This window comes from Pleurodeles waltl, chromosome 8, assembly GCF_031143425.1.
Source record: "Pleurodeles waltl isolate 20211129_DDA chromosome 8, aPleWal1.hap1.20221129, whole genome shotgun sequence".
NCBI lineage: Eukaryota > Metazoa > Chordata > Amphibia > Caudata > Salamandridae > Pleurodeles > Pleurodeles waltl.
In genome coordinates, this window is record NC_090447.1 from 1367942572 (window position 1) to 1367956257 (window position 13686).

Consider the following 13686-nt stretch of genomic DNA (forward strand, 5'->3'; position numbering starts at 1 on the left):
GGGGCGTCAGTCTAACTTCAATGAAGACAATGGATCTTTGTCTTACTATTTCTTCCTTCTTAATGTACACATTCTACACTCAGGAGGTGGAATATTCTATTATTATTACAGCCCTCTGCCATGGGCTATACTGATTGTTAAAATTTCTTCCCATAGTTCAGGCCCTTGACTGTGACTCTGACTTATAACCTATATTCAGGGCCTCTACCGTCTTTGGAAATGAACCATAATGCTATTATATTTGCCACGCTATGCCTAATAATGGACAAAGCAATATCAACGAGAGCTGAAGTAACATGAACAATGATAATTAAGAGAAATTTAATTTTGCAATGGTTTTGAAGTGAGAAGGGGCAAAATATATGTTTTTTGTTTAAACAAGCTATATAAACTCTTTACTGGCTTGAGCTCTACCTTCTCTTTCCTATAAATGTATGTAATTGTAGCTGATAAGAGGAGATTATGTGTGTAAATATCACTTACACAGTAGTTCCAGCCTGCGAGAGAGATATTTGGCATGGGTTCCTATCTATGTATAATGTGTCTTCTCTACGAATTTGTAATTGTTTTTAGGTCTTTGTAAGTGTATTGGTACTCTAGTCTGATTACAGATGATTGACAAAACTTCTCTGTTAATTCTTTCTGAAGCTTCCAGGCATGTGTTCCTTTACTCTTCAGTATTCCCAGTCGTAAAATAATTCACTGACATATTGAGAACGTTCAACATCTGCTTGATGATTCTTTGAAATTACAGGCTCTCTGGTGCTAGTTTTCATTTATAAACATATTCCTAAATTCTGATGAAAAATCTTTGTAGTAGGATTCATTTATAAATATATTCCTAAATGCTGATGAAAATTTGTGTGGTAGGATTCGTTTATAAACATATTCCTATATTCTTATGAAAATATTTGCGACCACGTAACAAATGATTGTTTCTTGTAAAAATGAACTTTTGTAAGAACGTGTTTCATAACCTTGATAAGTAGTTTGAAAATGTAATTCACAAGAGGAATTTAAAGTATTCATGGAAACAAATAGGAAATACGCAAAAAATTATTTCAAATAATACTTTACCAAAATATTCTCTTTGATTTCATTGGCAGCACCGCTCCTATAGGCGACAATCTAGAATGCAATAACATTAATAGAAATTTGGTGAATAAAAGCAAATGTCCGAAGAAGAATTAATAATACCAGAAGAAAAAGAAGCAAATATAAAATGGTAGAGAAATCTTTTCATTAAACTAAACTGGTTGCTTACTGCACATAGCACCGCTGCCAGTTCTATTTTGATTGTTCCAGCCACAAGAGCTAACAAATTAGATATATTCAAAATGGATCTGATTTCCTAATTCTACAACTTGGGTTGACAAATCTAAAGACTTTATAAAATGTCTTGTTTGCTTATTTTTTTTCCTTTCCCCTTAATGGAAATTATTGTAAACAAACATTGGGGAATCGTGGTTGAATTTCCTATAGTTTCACCACCAACAATCTTCATCTTGATGTAAGTTTAGAAATGATAAGTAGTAAGTTAAGGGTAAAGTCATTACTGACTGGCCTTGTGAAGTTAACAATATATGCATGGAATACTCCTTGACTTTCCCATAGGTTTTGTTTTCCGACTGACATATATGTGAGGTTCTTAGCTAGTGACTTAAGATCTGAGAATTGCATTTGCACATATCACCTTTTACAAATGTAGTGATCCCCTTTGATCTAAAATGGTTTTGGTTTCAGGCATAGAGCCCGAATGCACCTTTTAATCAGGGAGAGAGCAACACATAGCTTAATTTGATCCCAGTCAATCCTAGGAAAATGTCTTATTCCACTCTTTACATTCCTGAACATGGCAGTTGATTAAACTACTTGTGAGAAATTGTGTTACTAGTTGACTGGAGTGTGAGCCTGGTCAAACAGCAATGACCATCCTTGTCATGGTAAGGCAAAAGCAAACCCCAAAATAACCTATGCTCAGCCCCCTGGTAGCGTGCCGCAGAGAAGTCAAGCTTAACTTATAGGCAATGTGTAAAGTATTTGTGCAACACTTCAAACAGCAAAACAGTGAAAAACAAAACACACAATGATCCCATATGAGATTAGAAAAAAGATCAAAAATGTAATAAATAAAATAAGACAAAATTACAAAAACCAATCAGTTAAACCGGAGTTATCAATTTTTAAAGACTTTTGTGTGAAATAGCACCTAAAAGCAGAAAGCGCCAACACCAGCTATCTGATTGCGCTGGACTTTTTAAGAGTCATAAAAGTTTAGGCTGACCGCAATGGGGCATGGGTCTGAAAGTTCAGCTGAAGTTTTACCTTCTACATTGGTGGGGCAACAGTCCTGAATACGTTGGAGAGGGTTGCAGGGAGCAAGAAGAACTTCATAGGCAGTTGTCGGCATGGTGCAAAGAGCAGGCAAATGTGGGTGCAAAGAGGCCAAAAGCTATTAAAGAGCCTGTGAGACACACAAAGATTCCAGGACCTGATAGGCATCACTTGGGGTCAGACACTTACTGCATCAGGGCCGAGGAGCTAAATGGGTAGCCTTTTATGTCCTTGAGGCCCAGATCAGGAGGTCAACAGTCTAGCCCTTGAAGTTACTCTGGGGTCCTGGGTTCAAGATGAAGTTGTAGGTCCAGTTCTTCTTCCCTAGGCAAGAAGGCAGCAGTCAAGAGCCAAGCAGGTCAGCACAGAAGGACAGCAGTTCCATTAGAGCAACTGTACAGCAGGTTGGCAGTCCTTGTAGCAGCACAGCAATCCTTCTCCCAGGTAGAGTATCCACCGGTCCAGAAGTGTACTGAGAGTTGGGGGCTCATTCCTAGATTGGTGGGCGGCGGTCGCCGCCCGCCAAGCGGGAACCGCCAGAAGACCGTACCGCGGTCAAAAGACCGCTGCGGTCATTCTGAGTTTCCCGCTGGGCTGGCGGGCGACCGCCAGAAGGCCGCCCGCCCGCCCAGCGGGAAACCCCCTTCCACGAGGATGCCGGCTCCGAATGGAGCCGGCGGAGTGGAAGGGGTGCGACGGGTGCAGTTGCACCCATCGCGATTTTCAGTGTCTGCCACGCAGACACTGAAAATCTATGTGGGGCCCTGTTAGGGGGCCCCTGCAGTGCCCATGCCAGTGGCATGGGCACTGCAGGGGCCCCCAGGGGCCCCACAACACCCGTTCCCGCCAGCCAGGTTCTGGCAGTGAAAACCGCCAGAACCTGGCTGGCGGGAAGGGGGTCGGAATTCCCATGGCGGCGCTGCTTGCAGCGCCGCCGTGGAGGATTCCCTGGGGCAGCGGGAAGCCGGCGGGAAACCGCCGGCTTCCCTTATCTGACCGCGGCTTTACCGCCGCTGTCAGAATGCCCCGGGAAGCACCGCCAGCCTGTTGGCGGTGCTTCCTCAGTCACCTATGACCGCCAGGGTAGGAATGACCCCCTTGGTGTCTGAGGTCCAGTAGTTATACCCAGTTGTGGCTTTGATGTGTGGGGAGAAGCTTCTAGAGTTTTCCATTTGAAGTCCACAGGCATCCTTCCTCCACTGCTCTGGCTTCAGACTAACTACAGGGGTATGCAGCCCTTTGCATGGAGCCTGGACACATCTGATTCAGGTGACAGTGCGGCTGTGCTCAGCTGGTCCCTCCCACACTGCCTGTAATGGTCCGCCCAGGCACACCTAAGCTTCCTATTGTGTATGGCTGTCTAGAAGTAATACACAAAGCTCACCTGTCAGCTGCACTAGGTCATCTGACCAGAGACAGGCTTCAGGCATTAAATAGCTAAGCAAGAAAACATCAACTTTCTAAAAGTGGCATTTTCAGAATTGGAATTTAAAATCCAACTCCACCGTGAGGTAGAGTTAGAATTTTAAAATGTGATTCTAGAGAAACGAAACATGAATGGGTTCTCCATCCTATTTGGAAATTACACTCATAAAATGTAATATGGCAACTGCAGTAGACAAAAACAAATCTAAGAGTTTTCACTGCCAGGACACGTAAAAATATGTCCATCTTTTAAATAAACTGCACGCTACCCTCCAAGGCCTCTCCAAGGCCTACGTTAGGGGTGACATATGAATTAAAAAGGAAGATTTGGGCATGGCAAAAGGCTTACTTTTCCCAGTCAAGATAGCAGTTTAAAACTGCACACACAAGCTCTGTAATGACAGGCCTGAGACACATTTAAAGGGCTACTTAAGTGGGTGGCACAACCAGTGCTGCAGGCCAACTAGTAACATTCAAGTTACAGGCCCTTAGCACATGTAATACCACTTTACTAGGGACTTATAAGTAAATTAATTATGCCAATTGGGGATTACCCAATATTACCATGTTTAGAGGAGCGAGCTCAAGCGCAGTGGTTGAGTCAATTTCTTCTAATATGGCAGACTTAAACAGCCTGTAGGCTTCTCAATGGTGTGCAACATCAGGGGAGCAGCATGTGGGGACAATCCGCCTCCTCCTTAAAGTCCCATGCAGTGGGCAAACAGATAATAAAAATGTTCTCCCATCTCCGGGAGCATCAAGCAGGGATACAATTTACAAAAATTGTAGTAACCTTTGCCTAATTCACGAAGATTAAAAAGGTAAAATACTATTTCTAAAATTGATATACAAGATTTTACCTGACCAAACAGTCATAGCCATGTGAATCTCGTAGACAGGAGCACACTAATAGATGAGTATTATATGTAGATTTATTTTGCACCCATGTAATCTCTGGGATCAGAACCTATACAGTCAGCATGTTATCTTAATTAAGGTTTCTTTTAGGGCATACCCCTCCATCTGATACGCCATGCTTGCTCTAAATATTTGGCTTCTGCAAAAACTATGACCACCTTCAAATCAAATTTAAGGATTCCAAAGCCTTCCGGTAATGTCTAACACACAAAAGCCATGCAAACAGCAATTATCCATTTCCTGTGTAGCTGTGAGTCCTGAGGACAGAAAAAAAATGAAGTGCTCTTCAGTTTCATTTTTCAGAGGGCAAAAATAGCAAAACATTGAGGAGCCTTGCAAATCTGATTTCGCCGTTAGGGGTCTTAATGCTGGGACCCATACCTGAATTGGAGATACAGCCATTTAGCAATGGGCAGATAAATTTCATCCATAAAATTTTCATATAATGGACAACAATGAATTTTTAAAAATTGTCCATTCAAATTCTCATAATTATAATTCAACCAGATCTGCTCCAGAACATGCAATAAGTTATTTTCACTATCTGTCTGGCACCCTTAGCAGCAACTGCTGGCGAGTTCCAGAGAGCTATCATTTTCAATTTCTCACACTTCATCTTAATATTTTTTCAACAAGGCGGGAACCTACCCATAAATCACAGGAAATTAGATCACAGTACAATAAGGGTTTTAACGCCATCACCACATTTATAGGGTTAAATGCTAAATCCAGCCTCAAAGGTACCGTAAGCGTGTCCTTTGGTAACCTAAACAAGCCACAGATAAAACTGTTCTCTACCATTAAGAGGGGAGTACCATCAGAAAAACCTAATTTCTCTGCCCCATAAGTGTCTGCCAATAGAGCAGAAGTTTATAAATCTGATGAACCTAGTATGTTTTTGTTTTCATTTTTATTATTAATATTTTTTTCAAATCAATTTGTATTAACTTATTTGTATTGATTCCAACACTTTTCACCAAAATTGGCCAGCTTTGCAAATCATATGCCTGGTTGGCTAAGTGAATCCCTTGTTTCTTTTGCTCAAGTGTGTCTTTTCTTAAATTTTGTTATTGATTTAACACATCACTTCAGTTTTATGGGGGCTCTGCATATTTGACACACTTTGTGTGAACAATAACATCTTCATTTCACTCCTGAACTTTTCCCTAACTTATTTCAAAACTTCTTGATAAAGAGCTACATTTTTAACAATAATATATATATATATATATATTTAGTATGTATGCTGTTTTAGCCCCTTTTGTGAAAGTAGACATATGAACTGACACTTCCACCATTTTAAATGTAATCCTTTCACCATCCTGATAGACCATAAGAGCAGTAAAGAATGCACAAATCTGTGACCTTACCAATGAAAACAACCTTACTAATTTCAGTATTGAGTTTAACTGTCTCACTGAAGAGACAGACCAGCCTCATTTAGATAATCAAAGATTACAAATTGAATGTAAGGATTGATTAGGCAGATGTGAGCAATTCAATGATGGCTCTGTAAAGATGTAGATATCTATCCAAGGACTGAATCAAAGGAAGGGATGAGTGATGTTACTGGAGAGGTATAGATATAAAGGCCTAATAGTCCATCTGGGGCATACATTTTCTTATATTTTGCTCATGAAAGTAGCTACCATCTCATTTACCCACTATGGGCAAGTCCTACCTGTAAGCAACAAAATTAGACATCACTGAAAGACCACCATTCTTTTCATTATGTGACACAATACAGTTTTTCTCATGATGAAGTCTTATCTTCCTTTTTGTCTTTGTTCTATAAAAATACAATAATTGTAATTGTTTCTAATAATTGCTTCTAATAGTGAGAGTTATTCAAACAATATTATAGATGCCACCTGGACACTTCTGCAGGCCCATAGTTCAAACCAAGTTTCTATCACAACAGGACTAATGAAATGCACTCTGCTCTGGCTCTCCTGCCTAAACTCATGCAAGAGAGAAACACATTCAGAATGAAGTGCCAAAACTGGAATTTCACCTTAACAGTCATGCCAGAATCTAACCATCTCAAAGTTCTTCACTGGATGTCAATACCTAATAGATGTATTTTTAAGGTTCTCAGTCTCTGCCACAAAGCTTGCTTTCTCATCGTTCAAGATACTTATCCTCTTCTCTTTGTGTACTATTGCGACAAAAGGACAATGCTCAAGGTCTGCTGATTTTTAGTCCATTGCTAGTAACTCAACACCCATCGAGGGGCAAAAGTATTCTCAGCTGTTCCAATCAGAGGTTGGAAAGTCCTCCCTCTTTATCTGGTGGTCCATCAGGACTTTCTGTCCACAACTCAAATTCAACTCTTTGCAAGTTAATTTCTGTTGGCTCTGTCCTGCTTGTGCCAGCAGTGCACAGCAGTTGTCCTTCCTGGCAGAGTATCCACAGGTCCAGAAGTATGCTGAGTTGGTAGTGTCAGAGGTCCAGGACTTATACCAAGTTGTGCATTTGAAGTGGGGGAGACTTCAAAGAAAGGCATTTTAAGTGCATCGAGGTCCTCCCTTCCTGCCGTCTCTCCAGACTCACTATAGGGTGGTATGCAGTCCTTTGTGTGGGACAAGACATTCTGGTGTGTCAGGCCCTCCCTCCCATCCTGTCCAAGATTACCGCTCATGCTGTGGATGGCTCCTCAGTCACACCTAATCTCCCTCTGTGTGTGTGTCTGTCTAGGGCGATGCACAAAGCCCAGCTGCCACCCCACCCCAGACATGTACCAGAAATAGGCAGCAGGAACCACATTGCTAAAGTTAAAAAAAAAAAAAAAATGCCACTTTTGTAAAGTGGCATTTCCAGAACTGCAAGTTAAAATCTAACTTCACCATATGATTTTAAACTGCGAATCCAGATATACCAAACTTGACAAAATTATCTCTTCCAGATTGGAAATGACACTTAGAGGATGTAATAAGGAAATCCCAATGTTATCCTATTCGAAAGATAGACCTTGCAGTAGTGAAAAACAAATTTGGAGGGGTTTCACTACTAGAGCATATAACAAATGTAAGTCCATATCCAGCCTTTTAAATACATTGCAACCTGCCCTGTGCGTCATACAGGGCCTACATTAGGGGCGACTCATATGTATTAAAAGAGAAGGTTTAGGCATGGAAAGAGGTTTATTTTGCCAGGTCAGCATGGCAGTGTAAACTGCGCACAGGCTGGCTCTGCAATGGCAGATCTGAGCCATGGTTATGGGGCTACCTAAGTGGGTTGCACAATCAGTGCTGCAGGCCCACTATTAGCATTTAATATACAGGCCCTGAGAAAATAAGATGCACTTTACTAGGGACATACAAGTAAATTATTAAATATTTCAATAGGTATCAGCCTGTGTTACCATGTTTAGGGGAGTGAGTATTAGCACTTTTGCACTGGTTAGTAGTCGTAAAGTGTGCAGAGTTCTAAAGCCAGCGAAAACAATGTCAGAAAATGGTGGGATGCAAGCAAAAAGTTGGGGGGAACACCACCCTAAGACTGTCAAGTCTAAGGTGGTCCACAGCAAGTGTGCCTAATGAATCAACCCCACCATCCCCCTGTCAAGTGAAGTCATATACTGCATCTTTGTGAAGAAGGATCCCTGTCCCCTTGCCTGAGCCAACGGCTGTTGTCTGAAGTGAAAGGTAGTCCGGCAAACTCAAATAGGCTTTTAATAATGTAGATGACCAAATGCAGGTGCTTGCACTGGCTTAAGTGCATTTTTTCACCAGGCTGCACAGCCCTGCTATGCACTGGGAGCACCCGACTAAGGGTGTGCCATACTGCAGATAATGAATGTGTACATGACATCCATGTAAAATGGACCTGGTGCAAAAAGAATATCCTCATATAAAGGGGATCAGATCAGTACAGAACCCCACTATTCTGCTCTCCCAGGGGTGGAAATAAGTTGCTGTATTGGGAGTATTAAATTTCCCTGGGACCAAGCAGAGTTCTCTCTCCCACACAGGGCAGTCAAATGCCTCATTTATTCCCCCCAGGTATGGAAAAAAGTGATTAGCCCTGTGTTATTATGAAGAGACTGGTCCTATGTCACAAAGGCATTGTCCCCATAGAAATATTCTTGGGGCTAGTAGGCTTTCTGTTTGACTGAATAGACAGATTGTGAGAAATTGAGATGATCTGCTGTCTCAGGGGAGAAGGATTACAGTGAAAGTCTATGGGGCTGGGGAAGTGATGCCCTGTGCTCAGGGGTGGGGGCCCTAAAAGGACAGCAACAATTATAAAATACACCAATGAAATGTACCTTGTGATTAAAGAGCTTCTCCCTTCCCAGAGGCAAGATATTTTGAGAAATCCCTAATCAGCCACCATGGCAGGGGAGAGACTGTTTACCCTACAGTGTTATGCTAGAATGGAACTCCCCCGTATATTATTTCCTGGTGTCCAGGGAGGTTTTCCACTTTCCTACCATGGGCTGATTTGGTGGAATCCGCATACCCAACCTCCAAGTTGTTGGAAAGGCTGCGAGAAATCGTAGGACAGATTAAAGCCAGAGCTTGTACTGATAGCCCACTGAGTATAGGCCCGGTAAGGAAAACCCCAATAAAATGTCCCTGATGCCCAGTGGCTTTCAACTCCATGAGGGGGTACATTTGGTGTAAATTCCAGATCTGCCCAATGGGGACAGGAAAGGCGGTTTGCCTTTCGGGTTTTGGAGAGAGTCTGGTGCTATGCCATGGGTGGCTATGCCTATTCCCTAACCTTGGTGTTCAGTAGGGTTTCAGCTTTTTCAGGGGACAGAAAATTGGGCAAAATCCCAATTTACTGCTGTATGGAGGGGAAAAAGATGCAACTGAATACAAGATTGGCGGAGTTGGGCATTATTTCGAGAACTGGTTTATATCCGTGGTGTCTATCAAAAGGAATCCAGCACAGGAATAGAAGTCCTGCCATAATTCCTGTGAAAAAATCTAATCAGGGACACACCATTGGAAAGGTATTAGCTGGCCCTTTCCAGTCTTTCTCTTCTGTAGTTTTATGCCTAGTAACCAGAATCATGCTGCCTGGCTTAGTGTTGCACTTCTGAATCATCATTGATGTACAGTGCCATCCAAAAACCTTTATAGTATTGACACACTGGGGATGGATACCCTAATATCCCCGGACAGGGGAGGGCTCAGGGGTAGTAGTGGAGACACAATCTACAGTGACAAGTAGGAAAACAAGCATAGAATCATCGTGTGCAAGCATCAGACGGCTCCTAGGTTCCTGGTGCTAGAATATGGAGACCACGGTCTCAGTAATACTGTTGTAGTGTTAACATGCCCATTAGCACCCGGCTTAAAGTAGATGGAGCTGTGGCTGTTTAGCTTCAAACACTGCCTTCATCATTATATATACTGACACCAGGATAAACTAGTCAAGGTTGTCAGACTATTAAATTAACCTGTGGTATAGGATTAGCCCCACCGAGAAAGTTACACTTGTATTTAGAGAATGTTTCAGACTTCATTTGAGTATAAAGACAGTAGTTGTCAGGCTGTGTACAAAATGGGTCCGATTGCCTCAAAACAGGTCAGAGCTTGCACACGTTGGAGTGAAGAAAGCTATGCTAGGACGAAAGTGATTTTGGAGTGTGAAAGTTACTCCGACTGATTCAAAGTATTTTCTGGTTACTTCCTACAATGATGGTCTTTTAGAGTAAAGTTCTTTTCAAATGCTGCTTGCTGCAGTCAATTTCCAAAATGTACAATGCTTTTTAATCAGCTCAGTGGGAGTCTTTGCTAACGAATGTTGTACAATTGAGGTTTGTAAAATACCTTTCAATCCAAAGTCAGAAAATGGCACTGAAAAATGCTTTACATTTTACGTTAATGCTGTCGACGATAAATTAGATGTATTCTTGAAAATACCACAAATGACCAAGTTCTGCTCACTATCTGTCCTAGAACCAAAGTGTTTAGTTCAACCACGGCACTAATCCTTTGATTCAGTCTGAGTGTACTGAAGCAACATTTCCTTCGGTCTCTTCCCATTAACTCTCTCACAGAAATGGGACTGCAAGTTCACAGGTTTCACATACTGAATTTCAAGCCCAGAAAAAATACAGAGTGGCATGCACTTTTGCTATCACCTTACACTGAGCTACTCATTAATATTTTATGATTTTCCAGAGAGAGCAAGCAGCCAGATCAGGCGCACAGGAACAGTGGCTGCAAACATACAGGGAGCGCAGAATTATTAGGCAAGTTGTATTTTTGAGGATTAATTTTATTATTGAACAACAACCATGTTCTCAATGAACCCAAAAAACTCATTAATATCAAAGCTGAATATTTTTGGAAGTAGTTTTTAGTTTGTTTTTAGTTTTATCTATGTTAGGGGGATATCTGTGTGTGCAGGTGACTATTACTGTGCATAATTATTAGGCAACTTAACAAAAAAAAAATATATACCCATTTCAATTATTTATTATTACCAGTGAAACCAATATAACATCTCAACATTCACAAATATACATTTCTGACATTCAAAAACAAAACAAAAACAAATCAGTGACCAATATAGCCACCTTTCTTTGCAAGGACACTCAAAAGCCTGCCATCCATGGATTCTGTCAGTGTTTTGATCTGTTCACCATCAACATTGCGTGCAGCAGCAACCACAGCCTCCCAGACACTGTTCAGAGAGGTGTACTGTTTTCCCTCCTTGTAAATCTCACATTTGATGATGGACCACAGGTCCTCAATGGGGTTCAGATCAGGTGAACAAGGAGGCCATGTCATTAGATTTCCTTCTTTTATACCCTTTCTTGCCAGCCACGCTGTGGAGTACTTGGACGCGTGTGATGGAGCATTGTCCTGCATGAAAATCATGTTTTTCTTGAAGGATGCAGACTTCTTCCTGTACCACTGCTTGAAGAAGGTGTCTTCCAGGAACTGGCAGTAGGACTGGGAGTTGAGCTTGACTCTATCCTCAACCCGAAAAGGCCCCACAAGCTCATCTTTGATGATACCAGCCCAAACCAGTACTCCACCTCCACCTTGCTGGCGTCTGAGTCGGACTGGAGCTCTCTGCCCTTTACCAATCCAGCCACGGGCCCATCCATCTGGCCCATCAAGGCTCACTCTCATTTCATCAGTCCATAAAACCTTAGAAAAATCAGTCGAGATATTTATTGGCCCAGTCTTGACGTTTCAGCTTGTGTGTCTTGTTCAGTGGTGGTCGTCTTTCAGCCTTTCTTACCTTGGCCATGTCTCTGAGTATTGCACACCTTGTGCTTTTGGGCACTCCAGTGATGTTGCAGCTCTGAAATATGGCCAAACTGGTGGCAAGTGGCATCGTGGCAGCTGCACGCTTGACTTTTCTCAGTTCATGGGCAGTTATTTTGCGCCTTGGTTTTTCCACACGCTTCTTGCGACCCTGTTGACTATTTTGAATGAAACGCTTGATTGTTCGATGATCACGCTTCAGAAGCTTTGCAATTTTAAGAGTGCTGCATCCCTCTGCAAGATATCTCACTATTTTTGACTTTTCTGAGCCTGTCAAGTCCTTCTTTTGACCCATTTTGCCAAAGGAAAGGAAGTTGCCTAATAATTATGCACACCTGATATAGGGTGTTGATGTCATTAGACCACACCCCTTCTCATTACAGAGATGCACATCACCTAATATGCTTAATTGGTAGTAGGCTTTCGAGCCTATACAGCTTGGAGTAAGACAACATGCATAAAGAGGATGATGTGGTCAAAATACTCATTTGCCTAATAATTCTGCACTCCCTGTAAGGAAGAGATAGAAATGTAGCCAAACACCTGTGCTTAAGGCCTGTTTGGTATGTCTCATTCTAAGCAGAGGACTAAACATTCAGATATCCAAAATTAAAATAACAGACGAAAATCACTAGACACGTGGAAATTCCTAAAGGAGACAAGCCAGGTGTCAGTGTTTTTTTTAATTGGTTGATGCAAGTGGGACCCACCGTTATTCATTTTTGGGGGCCGACAGTTATTTTTCCTCGCTAGACTTTTACACAGAGAAAGAAATACAAAACAAGCATTTGTAATGTAATAGGTCTCGCATTTGCTTGAGTTACAGCTATTGGCACTGTAAATACATAACTGGACTTTTCTTACTATATAAATTGGTCAATTCTGCCACATAATTTGGTTGTATCTACCACAAAATTATAGTAGCCCTGCATATAACTAAAGCACTTCTTCCTTTATCTGCAGCAAAAAAATGAAAATATTGCCATGATTTATTTTATTGTTTTATATTATTATTATGGGGTCTCCCCCGATCTAGTGTGGGGACCCAGAGGTGACCTATACAGAAAGAGTACATTGTGCGGTGAGTTATGGGCAAAAATGAGTTTCCAAGTGCAGCAAATATTGTAGTGTCTTAACTGTAATACTCAGCACATCCCCTAGAACACACCTTATTAAAGATAGCATTTTTAAACCCGCTCTTGCCCATCGAGGTGTTATATTTCTGCTTCTGTGGCTAAGGCGATGAGAAGCATCACCGACCGAGGGCCAAGCTCAGTGCACCCACTTTATGAATAATCATTGCGGGGCACGAAGGCGCCGTTAAAAAAAGCAAACAGAAGATTATGCAGGAGAGGTTAATTATTATTCCCATACTAAGCTACAAAGGTGCAACACAAAGAAAGACATCAAGTGCAATCGAACCTCGGAAACCAGCCCTTAAATTTGACAGCTGTTTGATAACTGCAAAAAGTAAAAATTACCTCCAACAACCGTGTATAAAACAGACTATTAAAGAGACAGATTTCACATGGACGGGTACAAAGCATGCTGGAGCAAGGCCTCACTAGAGAACAGATAAATGCCAGCTGGAATTTTTATGGTCTTTGAAGGTGTTAATGTCAACGGTGCTCCATTTCAAATATGAGGGCTGCGCGTTACATTATCACTATTAATGGTGGTGTGAGAAGCACGAGGCCTGCGGGCCACAGATAGACTGCATTCATCTCCCACCAGTTCAGTCCAAGTTTAGGGCGCACTGTGCTTTCACCTG

General features: G+C 41.8%; 1 protein-coding gene across 6 annotated transcripts in view; it reads right to left on the reverse strand.

Moving 5' to 3' along the window:
• Nucleotides 1-13686, reverse strand: part of CNTN5 (contactin 5) — a 3179309-nt gene that overhangs the window by 1836625 nt on the left and 1328998 nt on the right. For all 6 annotated transcript variants that reach the window (XM_069202389.1, XM_069202386.1, XM_069202392.1 and 3 more), the window contains one exon: nt 1078-1128. In XM_069202389.1, the coding sequence (XP_069058490.1) occupies nt 1078-1100 (23 nt within the window). In that variant the 5' untranslated portion in view covers nt 1101-1128. The remainder of the gene's footprint in view (nt 1-1077; nt 1129-13686) is intronic.